This window comes from Barbus barbus, assembly GCF_936440315.1.
Source record: "Barbus barbus genome assembly, chromosome: 32".
Classification (NCBI taxonomy): domain Eukaryota; kingdom Metazoa; phylum Chordata; class Actinopteri; order Cypriniformes; family Cyprinidae; genus Barbus; species Barbus barbus.
The window spans coordinates 13,710,881-13,727,585 of NC_136760.1; the positions used below are offsets into that span (position 1 = coordinate 13,710,881).

A 16,705-nucleotide genomic window follows, 5' to 3' on the forward strand; every position below is an offset into this window, starting at 1 on the left:
TGGGTGGATTATTACAGTCACAGACCATTTCAGTAGGTACTGTATATTCATGTTCTTTGAGGTGAATGTCACAGTCATGCTTCATTTACATTCATCCTTTTCATTTTTTTCAAAAGTAGAGGTTTTTTTTTTTTTGGTCTAATTAATATTTACATTGTATACCTTGAACAAATGAATCTTTTTATATTTGTATAGATTAATCTGTACATGAATGTAAGATTAGTTAGCAAGTCTGTACTGTTTGCACATTATTATTATTTTTGTTGCTAAAGATAAGCTATAGAATGTAAATGGTGACATTATCTGACTTTATTTCTTTATTCAATACGTTCATTGCGCACATGATGTTTGTTATTTTAAGCCTTGGTTGAAATGCTTTGTTCAGATGAGTTAGTTTGGACTACATGCCTTCCTGTTGGAAAGTACTTGGGGAAACTACATGCACATTGATTATACATATTGTTTATTCTTTTCTTTCTATAGATCACTTAAATTATTCCATGGCTGTAGTATGTTTTGACACCAATAAAGTAGAATTAAGCATGACTGAATGTCTGTTCTGTCTTTTATGGAATGTTACAAGGACGAATTTTATGGAATGTTACCCGCGGATGCCCTCTGTCGCCGGAACAGTCCTCCCCCAGCGCATCCCTTTACACTCCGCTCCAGAAACACACCGCAGAGCGTGCGAACACCATCAGATCTCTCTTTAATCCTGCTCTATATATTTCAGGAGTTTGACATGCTGAGTACCCTACTGAAACAAGTGAAAAGCCACCCGGCTGTAAGTATTTCAGCTCTCTTACTGCTGATGCTTCTGTCTGTTAATAATGATGATTCATTCATTCTCAAATTATGCCTCAGAATCGTTTCAGGCGTTGACTGTGTCGTAAATGCACCCTCATCCGCTGCTTGAGGGGTATATATTTAATACAAATATGTTTGATTGAAAAGGCAAACAGAATGGCTGCAGTGGGGAGTAAACATGGATTTCATGTTATTTCATTCACAATGAGATATTTTGGTCATTCTGTGATATGGTGAGGATGTTGGCATTGATCAAATGGTTTTCAGTCTATGCACAGGTGATTTCCCCATATATACTATATATAACAACAGTGTCTGTTCAGCAGCTGTCAAGGACATTGAGGTGAAATCATTTGTGCCGCTTTTAAGTCATTTTCCTTAACAGCTTTCTATCGAGATTTACAAGACTTAAGTCTAAAATAGTATAGAACATATTCATAGGTATGACATTTATGTATTTTGAAAAAGCCGTGGTTAATCGGACAAATTTCATCATGCATATTTTGTACATTATCTAATACGCAGCTGCAGTAGTGATTTGCATCCTCTAAATATCAAAGAAATTAGCTTTCCGCTTGTATATGATCGGAATCAACATAAAAACCGCTGTTAATTCCCTCAGAGAAGCATGGCGATGTCTCTGTAACACTTTACGGTAAGGGTACACAAATGACCATGAATTCATGCATAAATTCATGCATTAATTATGCGTTACTTCGTGCATTAATATCTCATGAATTATCAGGAACTAACAAGAATTCAAAGTATTTCTATCATGACTTCATGGATGAACAACACATTAAGACATTAACTAAGATGGGTACATCACCAATTTATGATTTATTATTATATTATCATGATGTTTTCTTTGTTCACAAAAAAAAAAAAAAAGGCCTTTACTATCCACTGTGGATAAATCTATATTTTTGGTACATGATTCATCATGAATTCATGCTGAATGAGTGGATGCAGATCTACCATACCCTTCACAATAATATTATTTAATTATTTATTGTGTGTTTATTAATCAAGTTATTGATCAGTATTTAACCTCCTAGATTATTTGATGATTGACTTGGTTCCATACTGAAGTCTATTCTGTTCATAGGGTCACAGTGCCATGATTATGTCAGGGTGACCTCCCATCTACATGAGCAACAGTGATTGGGACAACTGTGACATTTATGTTTTCTGCTGTTTTATGATATTGTTTAATTGCTTACGGAGCAATTTAACTGGTATTTGCATAATATATATTAAATAATGCTGCGTTATTCTGTATTTTTACACTCTAAAAAGAGACAAGCATAGTGTGTGTGTGTAATGAACCATGCTGAATGCTGATAAGACTCTTGCCAGAGCTTGGCCACCTTGAACAGAAGATATGTGTTGTCTGTGTATGTGTGTGTCGGCATCTTTTCCTGAGTAAGTGGAGAAGTTTGTCATCGGATGCTTTTTGTTTGCATCTCTGACTCCTGGTCTTCATTCAACACCTGGTCCTCGGGTTTTAACTGTCAATTCCCTTACAATGCATAGAAACATAGCATTATTTTGTGCATGTAAAACTACTTACCTCATGCATGCATACAGGCTAGAACAGTATGTCAATTAATGTGAGAACTAATGTTTTTAATTAATTATGAGTTTTCAAGCATGTTCACGTCATCCTCATATAGCCTGCAGTAAATGGACAGACCCCAACATTGGCCAATTACAGCACAGTTTGTAAATTCTGTTGACATCCAAATACAGTACACAGCTTCAGATATCTTAAAGAAAAAAGATGATGGATCCTTACTGGATATTTACAAGAACTAAGCAAGTTTGTATATGTTCTGTATGCCATGTGTTTGTGCCATTTATTTGTTTATTTTATTTTATTTTAGGTCAGCATTAAATATTTCATGAGGAGTCCACATTAGTATCTTGCTACATTAAAAGGTGGCTCCTTACCTTTTATAAAACACCAAGCTGTTTGTGAAATCTTTTTTCATCTTTTTTTATTTTTGTAAATCCTTTAACAGCTTTATGGTTTTGTTAAGTGTTTTCAGATAAAGGCACTAAAAGTTCATGGTATATATACTGAATTCCTTCTCAGCTCTTCCCAGGCACACTGTAAAAAATCCAACTTGCAAATTGTTAACTCAGTTTAAAATTATAAGTTAGGTGGACAACTTTTTGAGCACAGTGTTGAGTTTACTTATAAAAAAGAATTAACTGCATGTTTACTACTATTTGTCTAATGAAAATAAACAATTAAGTTGGGCAAACGTAAGATTTTGATTTCTTCATTGGAGCGTTTACTTCCGGTCATTGCGCATGCGCAGTCCGTTTCCGCGGGGTTTCCCCTCATCAACTGCATTTTAGAAGAGGCTGGATGTGCTCTGCTTCAGGTAAGCTTTCTTATCGAAAATAACTTGGATAAATTACACAAATGCTTAACGTAAAATGTAACGTTGTGTTTTGGAAAGACTATTCTAAGGAATGTAATTATATTTTCCAACAAGCTCAGACAGCTATTTAGCGATCTTCATTTGAAGGCCATAACCGTACTGAACACAGTCATACGCCTAATGCGAATTACACATGCTGAATAGAGAATTTTATATATATATATATATATATATATATATATATATATATATATATATATATATATATATATATATATACATCTTTGCTTGATTTGCGTTAGAGGAAGACCAAACAGAATCCTCTGCCAGCTGTCAGTTCCATTTCACCGCGTTTTGATTTCTGCAAATCAGTTTTGGCTAAAATTAATGCAAAAAACATGATTATTGTTCATCCAGCCACGCTCAGATTAATCTTCCTGAGTGAATAACGTTACACAAGCAAGGAAAGTCGTCACTGTTGTAGGTTAGTAGTGTTAAATAGAGGGGGAAAACAGCATTTTACATTTAAGTTATTCTTAACCTTGTTAACCGTGTGGTTGTTTCTGATCTTAGATGTACAACATAACGTGCTTTACATTACATCCAGTCTAAAACACCAAAAAAATATATAATGTTGAATTATCAGCAAATGTCTAGTATTTCCGGAGCTTAGGGTTTTTTTTTTATATATATATATATATATATATATTTTTTTTTTTTTAAAGCATAGCTCTTCTTAGCACCATTTAGTTAAATGTAATTTGCCATTATTATTTTGCATTGAATGTGATTAATCTAATATTCTCCTTTTTTTGTATGTAATATTTGTTGTGTTTTAAACAATTAATGTCAATTTAGTTGGAATGTAACACTGCACATGTCAAACTGTTTTTATTTTTATTGTCATAGGTTTGGAATGCAGTGTAAGCTTTGCAAATTTCCCCACAGTAGCAGAGAGGTCCTCTTGAAACACTACAGGCTTCGGCACTATCAAGGGCGATCCTGGCAGCATCCTTGTTTGTATACTGACTGCGTCTGCACTTTTAAAACTGTAGGTGCGTTAAAAACACTTGACAAGATCGCACAAACACACTGTTGAAGTTACTGACCACTTTTATTTTTCATGTGAGTTATGTGATTTCAAAGATGTTTGTCAGCCATCCCAGTTTTTAAACCATATCGGAAATAATTTGAGGAGGCATGACACAGTCAATTGTCCTTTTAAAGATTGTGAGCTGACAACCAATGTCCTTTCAACTTTTAGTAGCCACGTATCTCGGAAGCATAAATCTCAAGGTTTTGAAGATTTTAGCTCTTCTGTTACATTGCGAACTGATCATTTGGAAAGACAGGGTCGGAAGAGCCGGGAGATCCAATGCAGAATCCACAGTCAAATGTTACCGATGTCACTAAGACCTTTGTTCGTCTTTAAAACACAATACTTTTTGTTGGTACTCTCCAAAATGGCAGTAAGGGTGACGCGGAGGAGAAGAAATCTTGAATAAAGGTATTTTAGATTTTTTGCATACAAAGTATTCTCGTAGCTTCATAAAATTACAGTTGAGCCACTGATGTCACATGGACTATTTAGTCAATGTTCTTGGTACCTTTCTGGACATTGAACGTGGTAGGACGCTTGCTGTCTATGCAGGGTCGGAGAGCTCTCGGATTTAATAAAAAAAAAAATCTTAATTTGTGTTCCAAAGGTCTTACGGGTTTGGAACGACATGAGGGTGAGTAAATAATGACAGAATTTTCATTTTTGGTGAACTATCCCTTCCATGACATGTCTTTGGAACCTTTAAGCCTTTAAGCAAGTCAGTATACACTGCTGTTGTGTTGAAAAGACAGACAGTGATATTCATTCTAAAAAAATCTTATTTTGTTTCTTCTGCATTAGAAAGTAACAGATTTGGAATGACGTGACTTGGCAAGGCTTAGAAAATTATGAAAGTTTTCATTTTTGAACTACCCCCTTTAAGTCATTTTACATGTTACCACATATTAAGCTTTCCCATATACTTAATGTACTTGATTTATTTTTAATCAGAATTTTGTTTTACAGAATATGCGGCTCCGTGTTGTGTTGGCCCCTGATAATATTAGGAGGCTGGATATTTTGGAAAATCTCACTTCGGTTGAACACTTGAAAACAATTCTTCAAGAAAGGCTTGAAATCAAGGATGATTTTCTGATTCAGTTTGAGGATCCTGGGATTGGAAATGAAATCTGTAACTTGATCAATATAACAGAGCTTCCACCAGAAAGAGCAGTGCTGAAGATACTCCAGAAAGTACCTGAAGAATCAGAACCAGAGACCTCCATTTCTTCTTTAGACACTGCCAGTGTGTCCTCCCCATCTGATAGCTCAAACCAGAGTTTCCCCTTTGTGTCTGTGAGACAGCGTGAAAATTCTCACTCTCCTGATTCCCAAGTTCTCTTATGATGTTGAGTTGCGGCTTGAGAAAGGGAATTTTAAAGAAGATGGAACACTGCTCACAGTACCAAGAGAAATGAAAATGGACATCCTGGATAGCATAGCTCAAGCAATTTTTTCATTCAAAGCTTAACCAAACAAACAAGAGCTGGAGTCTGTGTCTGCTGCACTGATGTTAAAGTATCTATGTCTGAAGGACCCAGGCTCAGGAACAGGTTATCACAGCTGGACTATGAGCATCAAATATAAGGTTGGGAACCACCGTCAGAAACTATGAACGGCAGGTTGCTCTGAAGTCGCTGTGAACCAAAAAAGAGTGAACAATGACTCTAGATGTTTAAAGAAAGCAAAGAGATGCGAGATAAACTTTCTCCCAGACAACCCAGTAGGGCAGACAGATCGTTCCTTACAGAAGGAAAAAGATACACTACAGGAGGAAAGGAAGAAACATTTCAACATGACAATTGTTGACTCCAAAATGGAACTGACATTCTCTCTGAGTAGGAAGGAGATAGTTGATGAAGAACCTCTTGTGGCTGATTTCTTAAAACAATGGCCAGCATTGTTTTTGGAAGATCAGGTGAGTTTATGTATTTGAGATTATTTATTTATTTATTTATTTAAAGAATAATTAACTTGTGTAGTCTTAATTCTTACTGTTCACTGTGTGTGTGTGTGTGTGTGTGTGTGTGTGTGTGTGTTTTAAGGTCTGTGCCGAGTTTTACAGAATTGCACAATCCAACCTGAAGAGTGCTTTTTGTCGTCTTTGCATCAAAGATGATCATGTTGTACCGATCACGTGTTGGAGCTTATGGAGATGAAATGAAGACCCTCCTAGACCAACTTGATCAAGTAATTATTTAGCAACTTAAGTAATTACTTGGTGTCAAATCATGTAAACATATTGTAAAATTTGTAACCTGTGAATGAGGATAATAGTGGCCCGTTAAAGGTAAGCCCTAAGCTTTTGGTTGAATATAACATGCATAGAACTTTTTCTGTGTCTTTCAGGCTTCTGATGTGCTTGCTCAAAGGAAAGCTACAGCTCTCAAAGGTCTACCTTTTGTTTATGAGAGAAAAGTCTGGAAACTTCCTGAAGTCTTGCCTGGTAAGTGTGTGTTATCAGTCTGTTATCAGCATATGCTTTTGTCTGGTGTCCGAAACTAATCTGCTAACTGTTCTATAAGCCAAACGGCAGGGGAAAGAGTAGAATAGAGGAGACAAAGTGTTGGCAAAAATGTATTTATTGAATAAGCCTAGTCGCATCCTTCTGTGTGATGTGTCTGACAGCACAAATTAAAGTGTTATATCCAAGCAAACACAATGGAAAATTACGGCATGTGTGATTTTTTTGGGTGACCTATCTCAAACAATATAAAAAGCTCTTTGTGGTCCAGCAGAATTCAATCAATTAAAAAATGGGTTTTGATTCTGTCTTTATGCTGCTTTTTACTGCAGGACACAGACCCAGAAGACACTTGCGCAAAAGGGATGAAGATGGGGGTCTTAACTGTCGTTGAAGATGACGTTGCCACCATCCATTCAAACCCAAATATAAGGTGCCTGTCTGTAGTTCTAGAGGAGCAAGTTGTGCTGGATAATGTGCAAGACCTCCCAACAGCTGTTGCTCTCCTATTTGGCTTGATTTATGCCCTCAAAATGAGCTATCCTAAAGAACTAAAATACACCTTTGAAACAATTCAGAAAGTGTTTATTGGCCTTGACCCCCAGTACTCTGCAAGAGTCCAGTCCTTCAAAAACAAATAGTTAAAGTTTAAGTAGCTGCAGTTCACATGGCTAATCAAAGGTGCAAGTACTGATTTGTTCCTGTTTGTTCAGTAGCTGTATAACAGTACAACATATGCCAAAGACAGTTTTGAGTTTTAGTGTAAGGTTTTATGACTTTCAAGTTTCCTTTTAACAGTTGTAATACTTGATTGCCGTAGTGCATGTTGAAACTCTGAAGTCTTGTTTATTGCTGCAGCATTTTAAGATTGTTATTCTGGCACTTTGAGAACAATTTTGTTGCTCCAGCACTTTAAAGGCATTACAACATTTAAAGAATTAAGATTTTCGCCTCTCTTTTTGCCTTTCATTTTATTTTATATATATTTTTTGAATTATTATTATGAGTGGCGTAGAACTATATCTGAGTCCAATTTTTGCATTGCATGCTGACAGAAAATGTGTCACTTGGCAGAATTGGCAAATATTTTTCTGTAAAAATTTGTCTTTTATTGTGTTTACAGTATGGTTTGCAATCTGTGTTTGATTTTTAAAATGAAGGCCATACAGGAATCTGTGGAAGAAGTTTGAATGCAAGATTTACAGCTGTAAACTAAAAGAAGAAAATTAAGTTGAACCAACTTAAAAAAATTAAGGTAATTTGCTGCAAAGCTTTTTTGAGTTTACTGAGCTTCAGGTATGTAGTTCTCCCTACTCGTTTCTTTTTAACTTTAACCTGTTAGCCTGCACCAGAGCGACCTCGCACTGAACGCTCTTTGTTTGCATGTGTCATTGTTTTCTAATAGAATAAATGAAACGGGACAAAGTTAATCTTGTCAAACTCTATATCATTCTGAGGGTCTAAGCCTCAAGCATCGACGACAGATCGCTGTTTTTCGATGGAAAGCTTATAAGGAATGAGTGGCACAAATTTGCTACATTTGTGTAAGCAGTACACATCCAAACACGCAGAGTAAAAAAGCCGTACGTACCTTTATCATTGTAATAACGAGCCACAAACGCGTCCACTGCTGAAATCCCAGTTTAGTTAGAGAGGTAAGGGTCCACAGAAAAACATCCCAGCGAGCACTTTTAGTCCAGCGAAACAATAACGTTGTAATAAGGATGAATATTCCTTTGTTTACGTTTCATTTCTTCAGAGAGTTATTGTTCGCGTCCGTTATGGAATAAATTACGCTCAAAAACAGCGTCTTGGTGGTAAAAAAACAAAACGATTTTGTAGAATACGGTCTTACAAACATAATGAGACCGTCTACGGAAAAAAAAGTCTCAGAAAAGCGGAATATAGATTATTTGAATTTGGCGCTCCCTCCTGCCAGCTCTGACGCGGGCTATGACGCTTCTGTCATCTGAGCGGGGCGTAACTTAGCGATCTGCTTTATCCATAAAAAACTGTTTTTTTTTTCTTCTACATTTTTTATATGTGTGTGTGTGTATTGTGTGGGGAATGTGGCCGTGTCTGCATGATTATAATCTGTATGGACGCACATCAGCGTGTTTATTAGCGACTCTATGACGGCTATCATTGTGATTCATTGATCAGCTATTATTGATTATATGGCCCATCTGTTTGATTATAATCTGAATGGAAGCACATCAGCGTGTGTTTACTGACTCTATGACCATGTCTGGCAATATCACTTCACGTCTGGCAGTGATATTTATCATTGTAATAACGAATAACGAAGAATACTTCAGTATACATACTATATACAAAGCATTTTTTTCTATTTTTTTTCCTTTTTTATTACTCAAATAATTATTTTTGTATTTTTTAGTGCTCAAATAAATCTGTCTATTATTTTATAATTGAAAAACTATGCAGGAACATGTATAATGACTAAAATAGCTTGTATAATTCTGCAATCCATTTGGTGGTTATTTTTCCTCAAACAGGGGGGTGGGGGGACTATAAATAGTTTCAGAAAAAATATTGCAGGAATCTCATTTTTCATGGTATCTTCTTCAAATTTGAAATATGAACTGATGAGACACATGGCTTTCGATCCATTACTTTTCTGGATTGCTCCAGGACTTATTTCATGTATTTGTATATGAAATAAAAAAACATTCAGTGTGGAAAAATATTTTTCAAGGCACGTCAGTGTCTATAACTTTTTATCTTTTTGAGCATTATCAACTCTGGATGATAGATAGTAAAGCCCAGAGTCTCTTCTTTCCAAAGATACCTAATTTGTTTGTGTAAGCACACTTTGTCACAAACTGTTACCATTTTAATTCAGGTAGGTTATTTTCACCTGCGAGGCCACAAATGGGGTTGAAGGTTAAAGTGTTAAACAAACTCATGATGACTAGTTAGATGTGTTTACTGAAGAAGGTATACCTAACTTAAACTAGCAGTTTCAATCAACTTTCTACAATGATTTGGCATAACTTTAACTACGGAAGTTGAGTAAACTCAAAATTGCTTTGAAGCAAATTACCTTAATTTTTTAAGTTAACTCAACTTTTTTATTTTTTACAGTGCATTTCTGTTGATTTAACTGTTAAGAACTGGGTTGCTGTTCAAGAATAAAGCAGAAAGTTGAGATCAAAGTCTTTTTGTGTCCACAGTGCATTGTGTGCAAAAGCTTAAACTTTCATGTTCATATTCATATTCATATCATTTCACAGTTATGCCATCATTAATAACACACCGTTTAACCATATTTAAAAGGACCAAGTCACCACTTTAGTTGAGGGGCCACACACGATGAATTCATGAGAAGCTAATGCTTAGTTAATGATGAGTACTGTATTTGGATGTCAACAGAATTTACAAACTGTGCTGTAATTGGCCAATGTTGGGGTCTGTCCATTTACTGCAGGCTATATGAGGATGACGTGAACATGCTTGAAAACTCATAATTAATTAAAAACACTAGTTCTCACATTAATTGACATACTGTTCTAGCCTGTATGCATGCATGAGGTAAGTAGTTTTACATGCACAAAATAATGCTATGTTTCTATGCATTGTAAGGGAATTGACAGTTAAAACCCGAGGACCAGGTGTTGAATGAAGACCAGGAGTCAGAGATGCGAACAAAAAGCATCCGATGACAAACTTCTCCACTTACTCAGGAAAAGATGCCGACACACACATACACAGACAACACATATCTTCTGTTCAAGGTGGCCAAGCTCTGGCAAGAGTCTTATCAGCATTCAGCATGGTTCATTACACACACACACTATGCTTGTCTCTTTTTAGAGTGTAAAAATACAGAATAACGCAGCATTATTTAATATATATTATGCAAATACCAGTTAAATTGCTCAGTAAGCAATTAAACAATATCATAAAACAGCAGAAAACATAAATGTCACAGTTGTCCCAATCACTGTTGCTCATGTAGATGGGAGGTCACCCTGACATAATCATGGCACTGTGACCCTATGAACAGAATAGACTTCAGTATGGAACCAAGTCAATCATCAAATAATCTAGGAGGTTAAATACTGATCAATAACTTGATTAATAAACACACAATAAATAATGAAATAATATTATTGTGAAGGGTATGGTAGATCTGCATCCACTCATTCAGCATGAATTCATGATGATTCATGTACCAAAAGTATAGATTTATCCACAGTGGATAGTAAAGGCCTTTTTTTTTTTTTGTGAACAAAGAAAACATCATGATCATGCGTAATAAATCATAAATTGGTGATGTACCCATCTTAGTTAATGTCTTAATGTGTTGTTCATCCATGAAGTCATGATAGAAATACTTTGAATTCTTGTTAGTTCCTGATAATTCATGAGATATTAATGCAGGAAGTAACGCATAATTAATGCATGAATTTATGCATGAATTCATGGTAATTTGTGTACCCTTACCGTAAAGTGTTATCATCTCAAAACCTAGTGAACTGCCTACATAGACAGCTTTAAAGGAAACATACCTTTTCCGGTTTGATAAAGTGCAGGTTTAAAGCAATTAATTGTTATCGCCTTGCTTACATTGATAATTGCAAACATTTTTTGTATTGCAAGTTTAAAATGTTTGGTTTAGATATACAAATAAGTAATTAATTAGTGAAATATGCGCTAATTTGCATAAATTTTAGTACAACAATATAAACACTGGATGATGTCAGTTTCAAAATTCTTGTTTAACTTTTTTGACGTATTAGTGTCAAACGTTTTTACAGAATGAATTTTATTTTTATTTAGAACGGACAGAAAACTCTACATTTTCATAATTTTGGGGGATTAAAATGTAGTATATAATCAAGCAAATTATATATGAATCCCTCTTTAACCTTCAGGATACACAGGAATAAAGATGTAAAGTTTGGTGTTGTGTAAGTGCTACTGAAGTAGAGATTTATGGCTCAGTGTAGGAGAGAAAACTCATTTTGAGAAAATTGCCTTTAAAAATATGTATTGTAATTGAAATCTATTGACACAAATAGATAAAGTGCTATAAAAGAAACACTTAACAGTGTCTTTTGGATGTTTTCTTTCCACTAGTCTGAAAAAAAAAAACACTTTATGAAAAACCAAAAAGCCCAAAATCTCAAACTTGACAGGTGCATGGAAAAACTGTTTTAAAAAAACAAACAAACAAAAAAAAACATTAATGTATGTGTGTATGTATGTAGGCCTATATCTAAAGCTAAATCATGAAACTTTTGACAGTCTTTTACAGTTTAATTTGATATTAAAAGCTTCTTTTTTTTTGAAGAGAATTAAATGCTGATATTTGTAGACATGATTATATTATTTTTTTGAATACTATTTAACTGAATTAACAAATATGATGATAACAGATTTGACCCATAAATTATATTTAAGTCTTTTATTTTATGTACTGCATAACAGGGAGGTTATTGGTTGTTCAGCTTTTTTGTCATTGTTTAGCCATTTATTTATAATTCTGTCTCTCTTTGAAGTTGATTCCTCTCTTCATCTTCATCGGTGGTGGAGCGACCATGTCTATGCTTTACCTGGGCCGCCTTGCGCTAAAAAACCCTGACTGCTCGTGAGTACCCTTTTCATGACATTAACAGCAGGCAAAAATCTTTAGATTCCCATATAATTCAGAGTATGACTGACTGAAATCTGTGCACAGATGGGATCGCAAGAACAACCCAGAGCCTTGGAATAAACTGGGGCCAAATGACCAGTACAAGGTGAAAACAACATTCATGTAGACTTTTTGGCCATTCTTGTGTCCTATAATAACCTTACAAAAAGTCCCATTTGGTAAATTTTTTTTAGTGCAATAATATGTAATAATATAATTTAAGCCATAGCCTATTTCCCACAGCTCTTCACTGTCAACATGGACTACTCCAAACTGAAGAAGGACAGGCCTGACTTCTGAGCAGAGCCCAGTGAATCAACTGGGTGTGTTAAACGCTGCACTTTCAAGTCTAACACGTCATCAGATACCAGATCTTATCTGTGAATGCGAACCCTCATTTTAAATTATTAAAGAAACGGAAAGGGAGCACATACACAAGCTGTATGATCTGAATGTCTATCTTTTGACAGAAACAATATTTTGTACAGATACAAATACTGACACATCAAGGGAAATTGCATCATCAAACCTGTATCAATATAATCTGTGCTGATCTTACTGTTATCCAAATAAACATAACAGACAGCAATAATAGAAGTGATTTGTGTGTGTGAAGCTTCCAGTTAGATGATTTTATGGAAGACTTTTAAAAATCCCCTATGGAAAAAATACTTTAGGAATTTATTTAAATAAGTATAGGCTACATATAAGTCTGATAAGTGACATCGGGCCTTCTAGGGAACTGTGCTAACTTCCTTTCTTTTCACAACTTATACTGCACACTTTAAGTATACGGTTCTGAATCATGTCATCTGCAGATAAATGTGGCAAAGACAAAGGAGATTGTTCGTTATTCTGGAGGAAGTGGTTAGGGTCTAGGTGGTTAGGTGTTGTTTACGTTCAGTAGAAAGGGCTCGCATGCTAAATGTAAACAACGTTGATTACGTTCTGGGGTACTCTCCAAAATGGTGGAAGATGGTAACTCGGGGAAATGAATTGTTGAATAAATTATGCTATTACTGTTTTTTTGCCCACAAAATGTATTCTTGTAGCTTTGTAAAATTACGGTTGAACCAAACATGGACTGTCACAGGGACAATTTTACCGATGTCCTTGTTATGTTTCTGGACCTGGGAACATTGCAGTTGCATTGCTGTCTACAGAGGGTCAGAGAGCTCTCAGATGTTATAGGTTTATAGGTATAGATTTTTTACAGGTGTTCCAAAGATGAATGAAGGTCTTATGGGTTTGGAACGACATGAGGGTGAGTAATTAATGACAGAATTGTCATGTTTTCCCCTAAAATACTTCTGGAACCAAGTGCACATTCGCTGGTTTAGTGGAGCTTGTGAAGTTTAATGGAGACTTTAATAATATAAAATGGATTTAAATATTATACTCAAAAATTGGAGAAATTATATTATGTCATTATGGACTGCTCAAGACTGACAGCTACCTACTTTTTAACAAACATTTATGATTTTAATTATTAAAACCATTATTGAAACATTTCAAATGTTGTATATTTAGTTTATGTACAGTACCTTGCGAAAGTATTCATACCCCTTCATGTTTTTCACGTTTTATGTTGCTGCCTTATGTTAAACTGCTTTAAATTTACTTTTTTCCACATCAATCTAAACTCCATACACTATAATGGTAAAGTAAAAAATAAAAGTTTTTTTAACATCTTTGCAAATTTATTACAAATAAAAAAACTTAAACTTATCTGGGACAGTTGGAATTTAGCTCAGGAGCTTTCTTATTGCTTGTAGGAGTTACTAGACTTTGAGTGAAGGTAACCTGTGGAAAATTCAATTGAATGGGTATGATTTGGTAAGGCACACATCTTAATAAAATGAAAAAAAAAATCAGCTTCACTGAAGGGTCACAGAAGCATGTAGTCTCTGTTACCCTTAAAGGATTAGTTCACTTTTAAAAAAACTTTTGCTGATAATTTACTCACCCCCATGTCATCCAAGATGTCCATGTCTTTCTTTCTTCAGTCGAAAATAAATTAAGGTTTTTGATGAAAACATTTCTCAATATAATGGACTTCATTGGGACCCAAACGGTTCAAGGTCCAAATGACAGTTTCAGTGCAGCTTCAAAGGGCTTTAAACGATACCAGACGATGAATAAGGGTCTTATCTGAAACCTGAAAATGTGTGTCTGCCCCATCCAACCTGAAAGAGCTTGAGAGGTGAAGAGGTGAGGAGACAAATGGCAGATAATTGCCAAATGTTGATGAGCAAAGCTTGTCTCAGCAAACAAAAAAGACTTGAGGCTGTAAAGGTACTTCAGCTAAATATTTAGTTAAGGGTATGAATACTTATGCAATATACTTATTTGAGTTTTTTATTTTTAATAAATCTATGAAGTTGTGACAATTCTGTTTTTGCTTTGTCAATATGGTGTATGGAGTGTAGATTGATGTGGGGGAAAAAAGTATTTTAAAGCAGTTTAACATAAAATTAGATTAGATTAGATTAGATTAGATTAGATTAGATTAGATTAGATTCAACTTTATTGTCACTGTGCAGAGTACAAGTACAGAGCCAATGAAATGCAGTTAGCATCTAACCAGAAGTGCAAATAACAAAGTATATAAATAAATATAAAAAATGTGTATATACATTAAGTTTTATGACATATAGTGCAAGTTATGAGGTGGAGGTGGAGAGACTAGCTCAGTGCAAATGACTGTACATACAATTTAGGTTGCAAGGAAGTATAAACAGAAGGTGCATTATAAAGTGAGGTATGTAAGTATCATATGTTTATATATGGCCAATGACGTTAACGGCATCCGGAGGTAGAAATGTGCAAGGTAATGTGCAAAATATCAGAAATGTGCAAAATAACAGAGGAAACAATACGAACATTGTGAGTGAGGAGTGCAGACAGGTTATTGAACAGTGCAGTTTTTTTTTTTTTTTTTCATTAGGTGGTCCATCTTGGATGTAGTGTTCAGCGCCTGAGATTGCAGTTCAGTAGGCTGACAGCTGAGGGAAAGAAACTGTTCCTGAGTCTGCTGGTGCGACAGCGAAGACTCCTATAACGTCTCCCAGATGGGAGAGGAGTGAACAGTCTGTGACTGGGGTGAGAGGAGTCTTTGATGATACTTCTCACTCTCCTTAGGCAGCGTTTGTGGTAAATCTCTTTGATGGAGGGTAGCACGACACCAGTGGTGTATTGGGCAGTTTTCACCACCCACTGGAGGGCTTTCTGGTCCGAAACAGTGCAGTTGCCATACCACACTGTGATGCACTTTGTGAGAATGCTCTCAATAGTGCAACGGTAAAAGGTCAGCAGGATGTGGGGTGACAGGTGAGCTTCCCTTAGTTTCCTAAGGAAGTAAAGGCGCTGTCGTGCCTTTTTGATCAGTATGGAGGTATTGAGGGTCCAGGAGAGATCCTCAGAAAGATGGACACCAAGGAACTTGAATCTCGCCACGCGCTACACTTCGGTCCCATCAATGTAGATGGGAGTGTGTGTGTGGTCCTTCTTAGTCCGCCGGTGGTCTACAATCAGCTCTTTGGTCTTCTGGGTGTTGAGTGCAAGGTTGTTGTTGGCACACCACGTTGCTAGATGCTGGACCTCATCCCTGTAGGCTGCCTCATCATTGCCGCTGATCAGGCCTACCACCGTGGTGTCATCTGCAAACTTGATTATGGAGTTAGAGCCATGTACAGATATGCAGTCGTGGGTGAAAAGGGAGTAGAGGATTGGGCTCAGCACACAGCCCTGTGGTACCCCAGTGTTTAGAGTGAGGACGGAGGAGGTGTGGGTACTGATCCTAACAGACTGTGGTCTATTGGTGAGAAGGTCCAGGGTCCAGTTACAGAGGGAGGGGCTGATGCCAAGATCAATGAGCTTGGAGATCAGTGCGGATGGGATCACTGTATTGAAGGCAGAACTGAAATCAATGAATAGCATCCTGACATATGTGTTGGTTCTGTCCAGGTGCATCAGGGCAGAGTGGAGAGCTGAGGCGATGGCATTCTCAGTCGACCTGTTGGATTTGTAGGCGAACTGGTATGGGTCCAGTGTTGGGGGCAAGCATGTTTTCAGGTGGGAAATAACCAGCCTCTCAAAACACTTTGAAATAATGGGAGTAAGAGCAACTGGTCGGAAGTCATTGAGGGCCACTGCACCAGCATGTTTTGGTACAGGTACAATGGCGGCTGTTTTGAAGCAGTTGGGAACAATGGCTTGGGCCAAAGAGAGTTTGAAAATGTTGATGAAGACCTCATCCAGCTGTTCTGCACAGGCCCTAAGCA

The 16,705-nt window shown here is 36.3% G+C and overlaps 1 protein-coding gene across 1 annotated transcript; it reads left to right on the forward strand.

Annotated features, from left to right (window-relative positions):
* Window positions 1-648: 648 nt before the first annotated feature.
* LOC306852513 (cytochrome c oxidase subunit NDUFA4) lies at window positions 649-13,455 on the forward strand. Its single transcript, XM_079389414.1, has 4 exons — window positions 649-784; window positions 12,289-12,377; window positions 12,468-12,528; window positions 12,666-13,455. The coding sequence occupies exons 1-4, from the start codon at window positions 743-745 to the stop codon at window positions 12,720-12,722; spliced, it is 249 nt and encodes an 82-aa protein (XP_079245540.1). The 5' UTR covers window positions 649-742; the 3' UTR covers window positions 12,723-13,455.
* Window positions 13,456-16,705: the final 3,250 nt, after the last annotated feature.

Coding starts and splice junctions, on each gene's coding strand:
- LOC306852513 (XM_079389414.1), top strand. CDS start 743: ATGCTGAGTACCCTACTGAAACAAGTGAAAAGCCACCCGGCT. Junction 12,378..12,467: donor CTAAAAAACCCTGACTGCTC/GTGAGTACCCTT, acceptor ATCTGTGCACAG/ATGGGATCGCAAGAACAACC. Junction 12,529..12,665: donor GGCCAAATGACCAGTACAAG/GTGAAAACAACA, acceptor TATTTCCCACAG/CTCTTCACTGTCAACATGGA.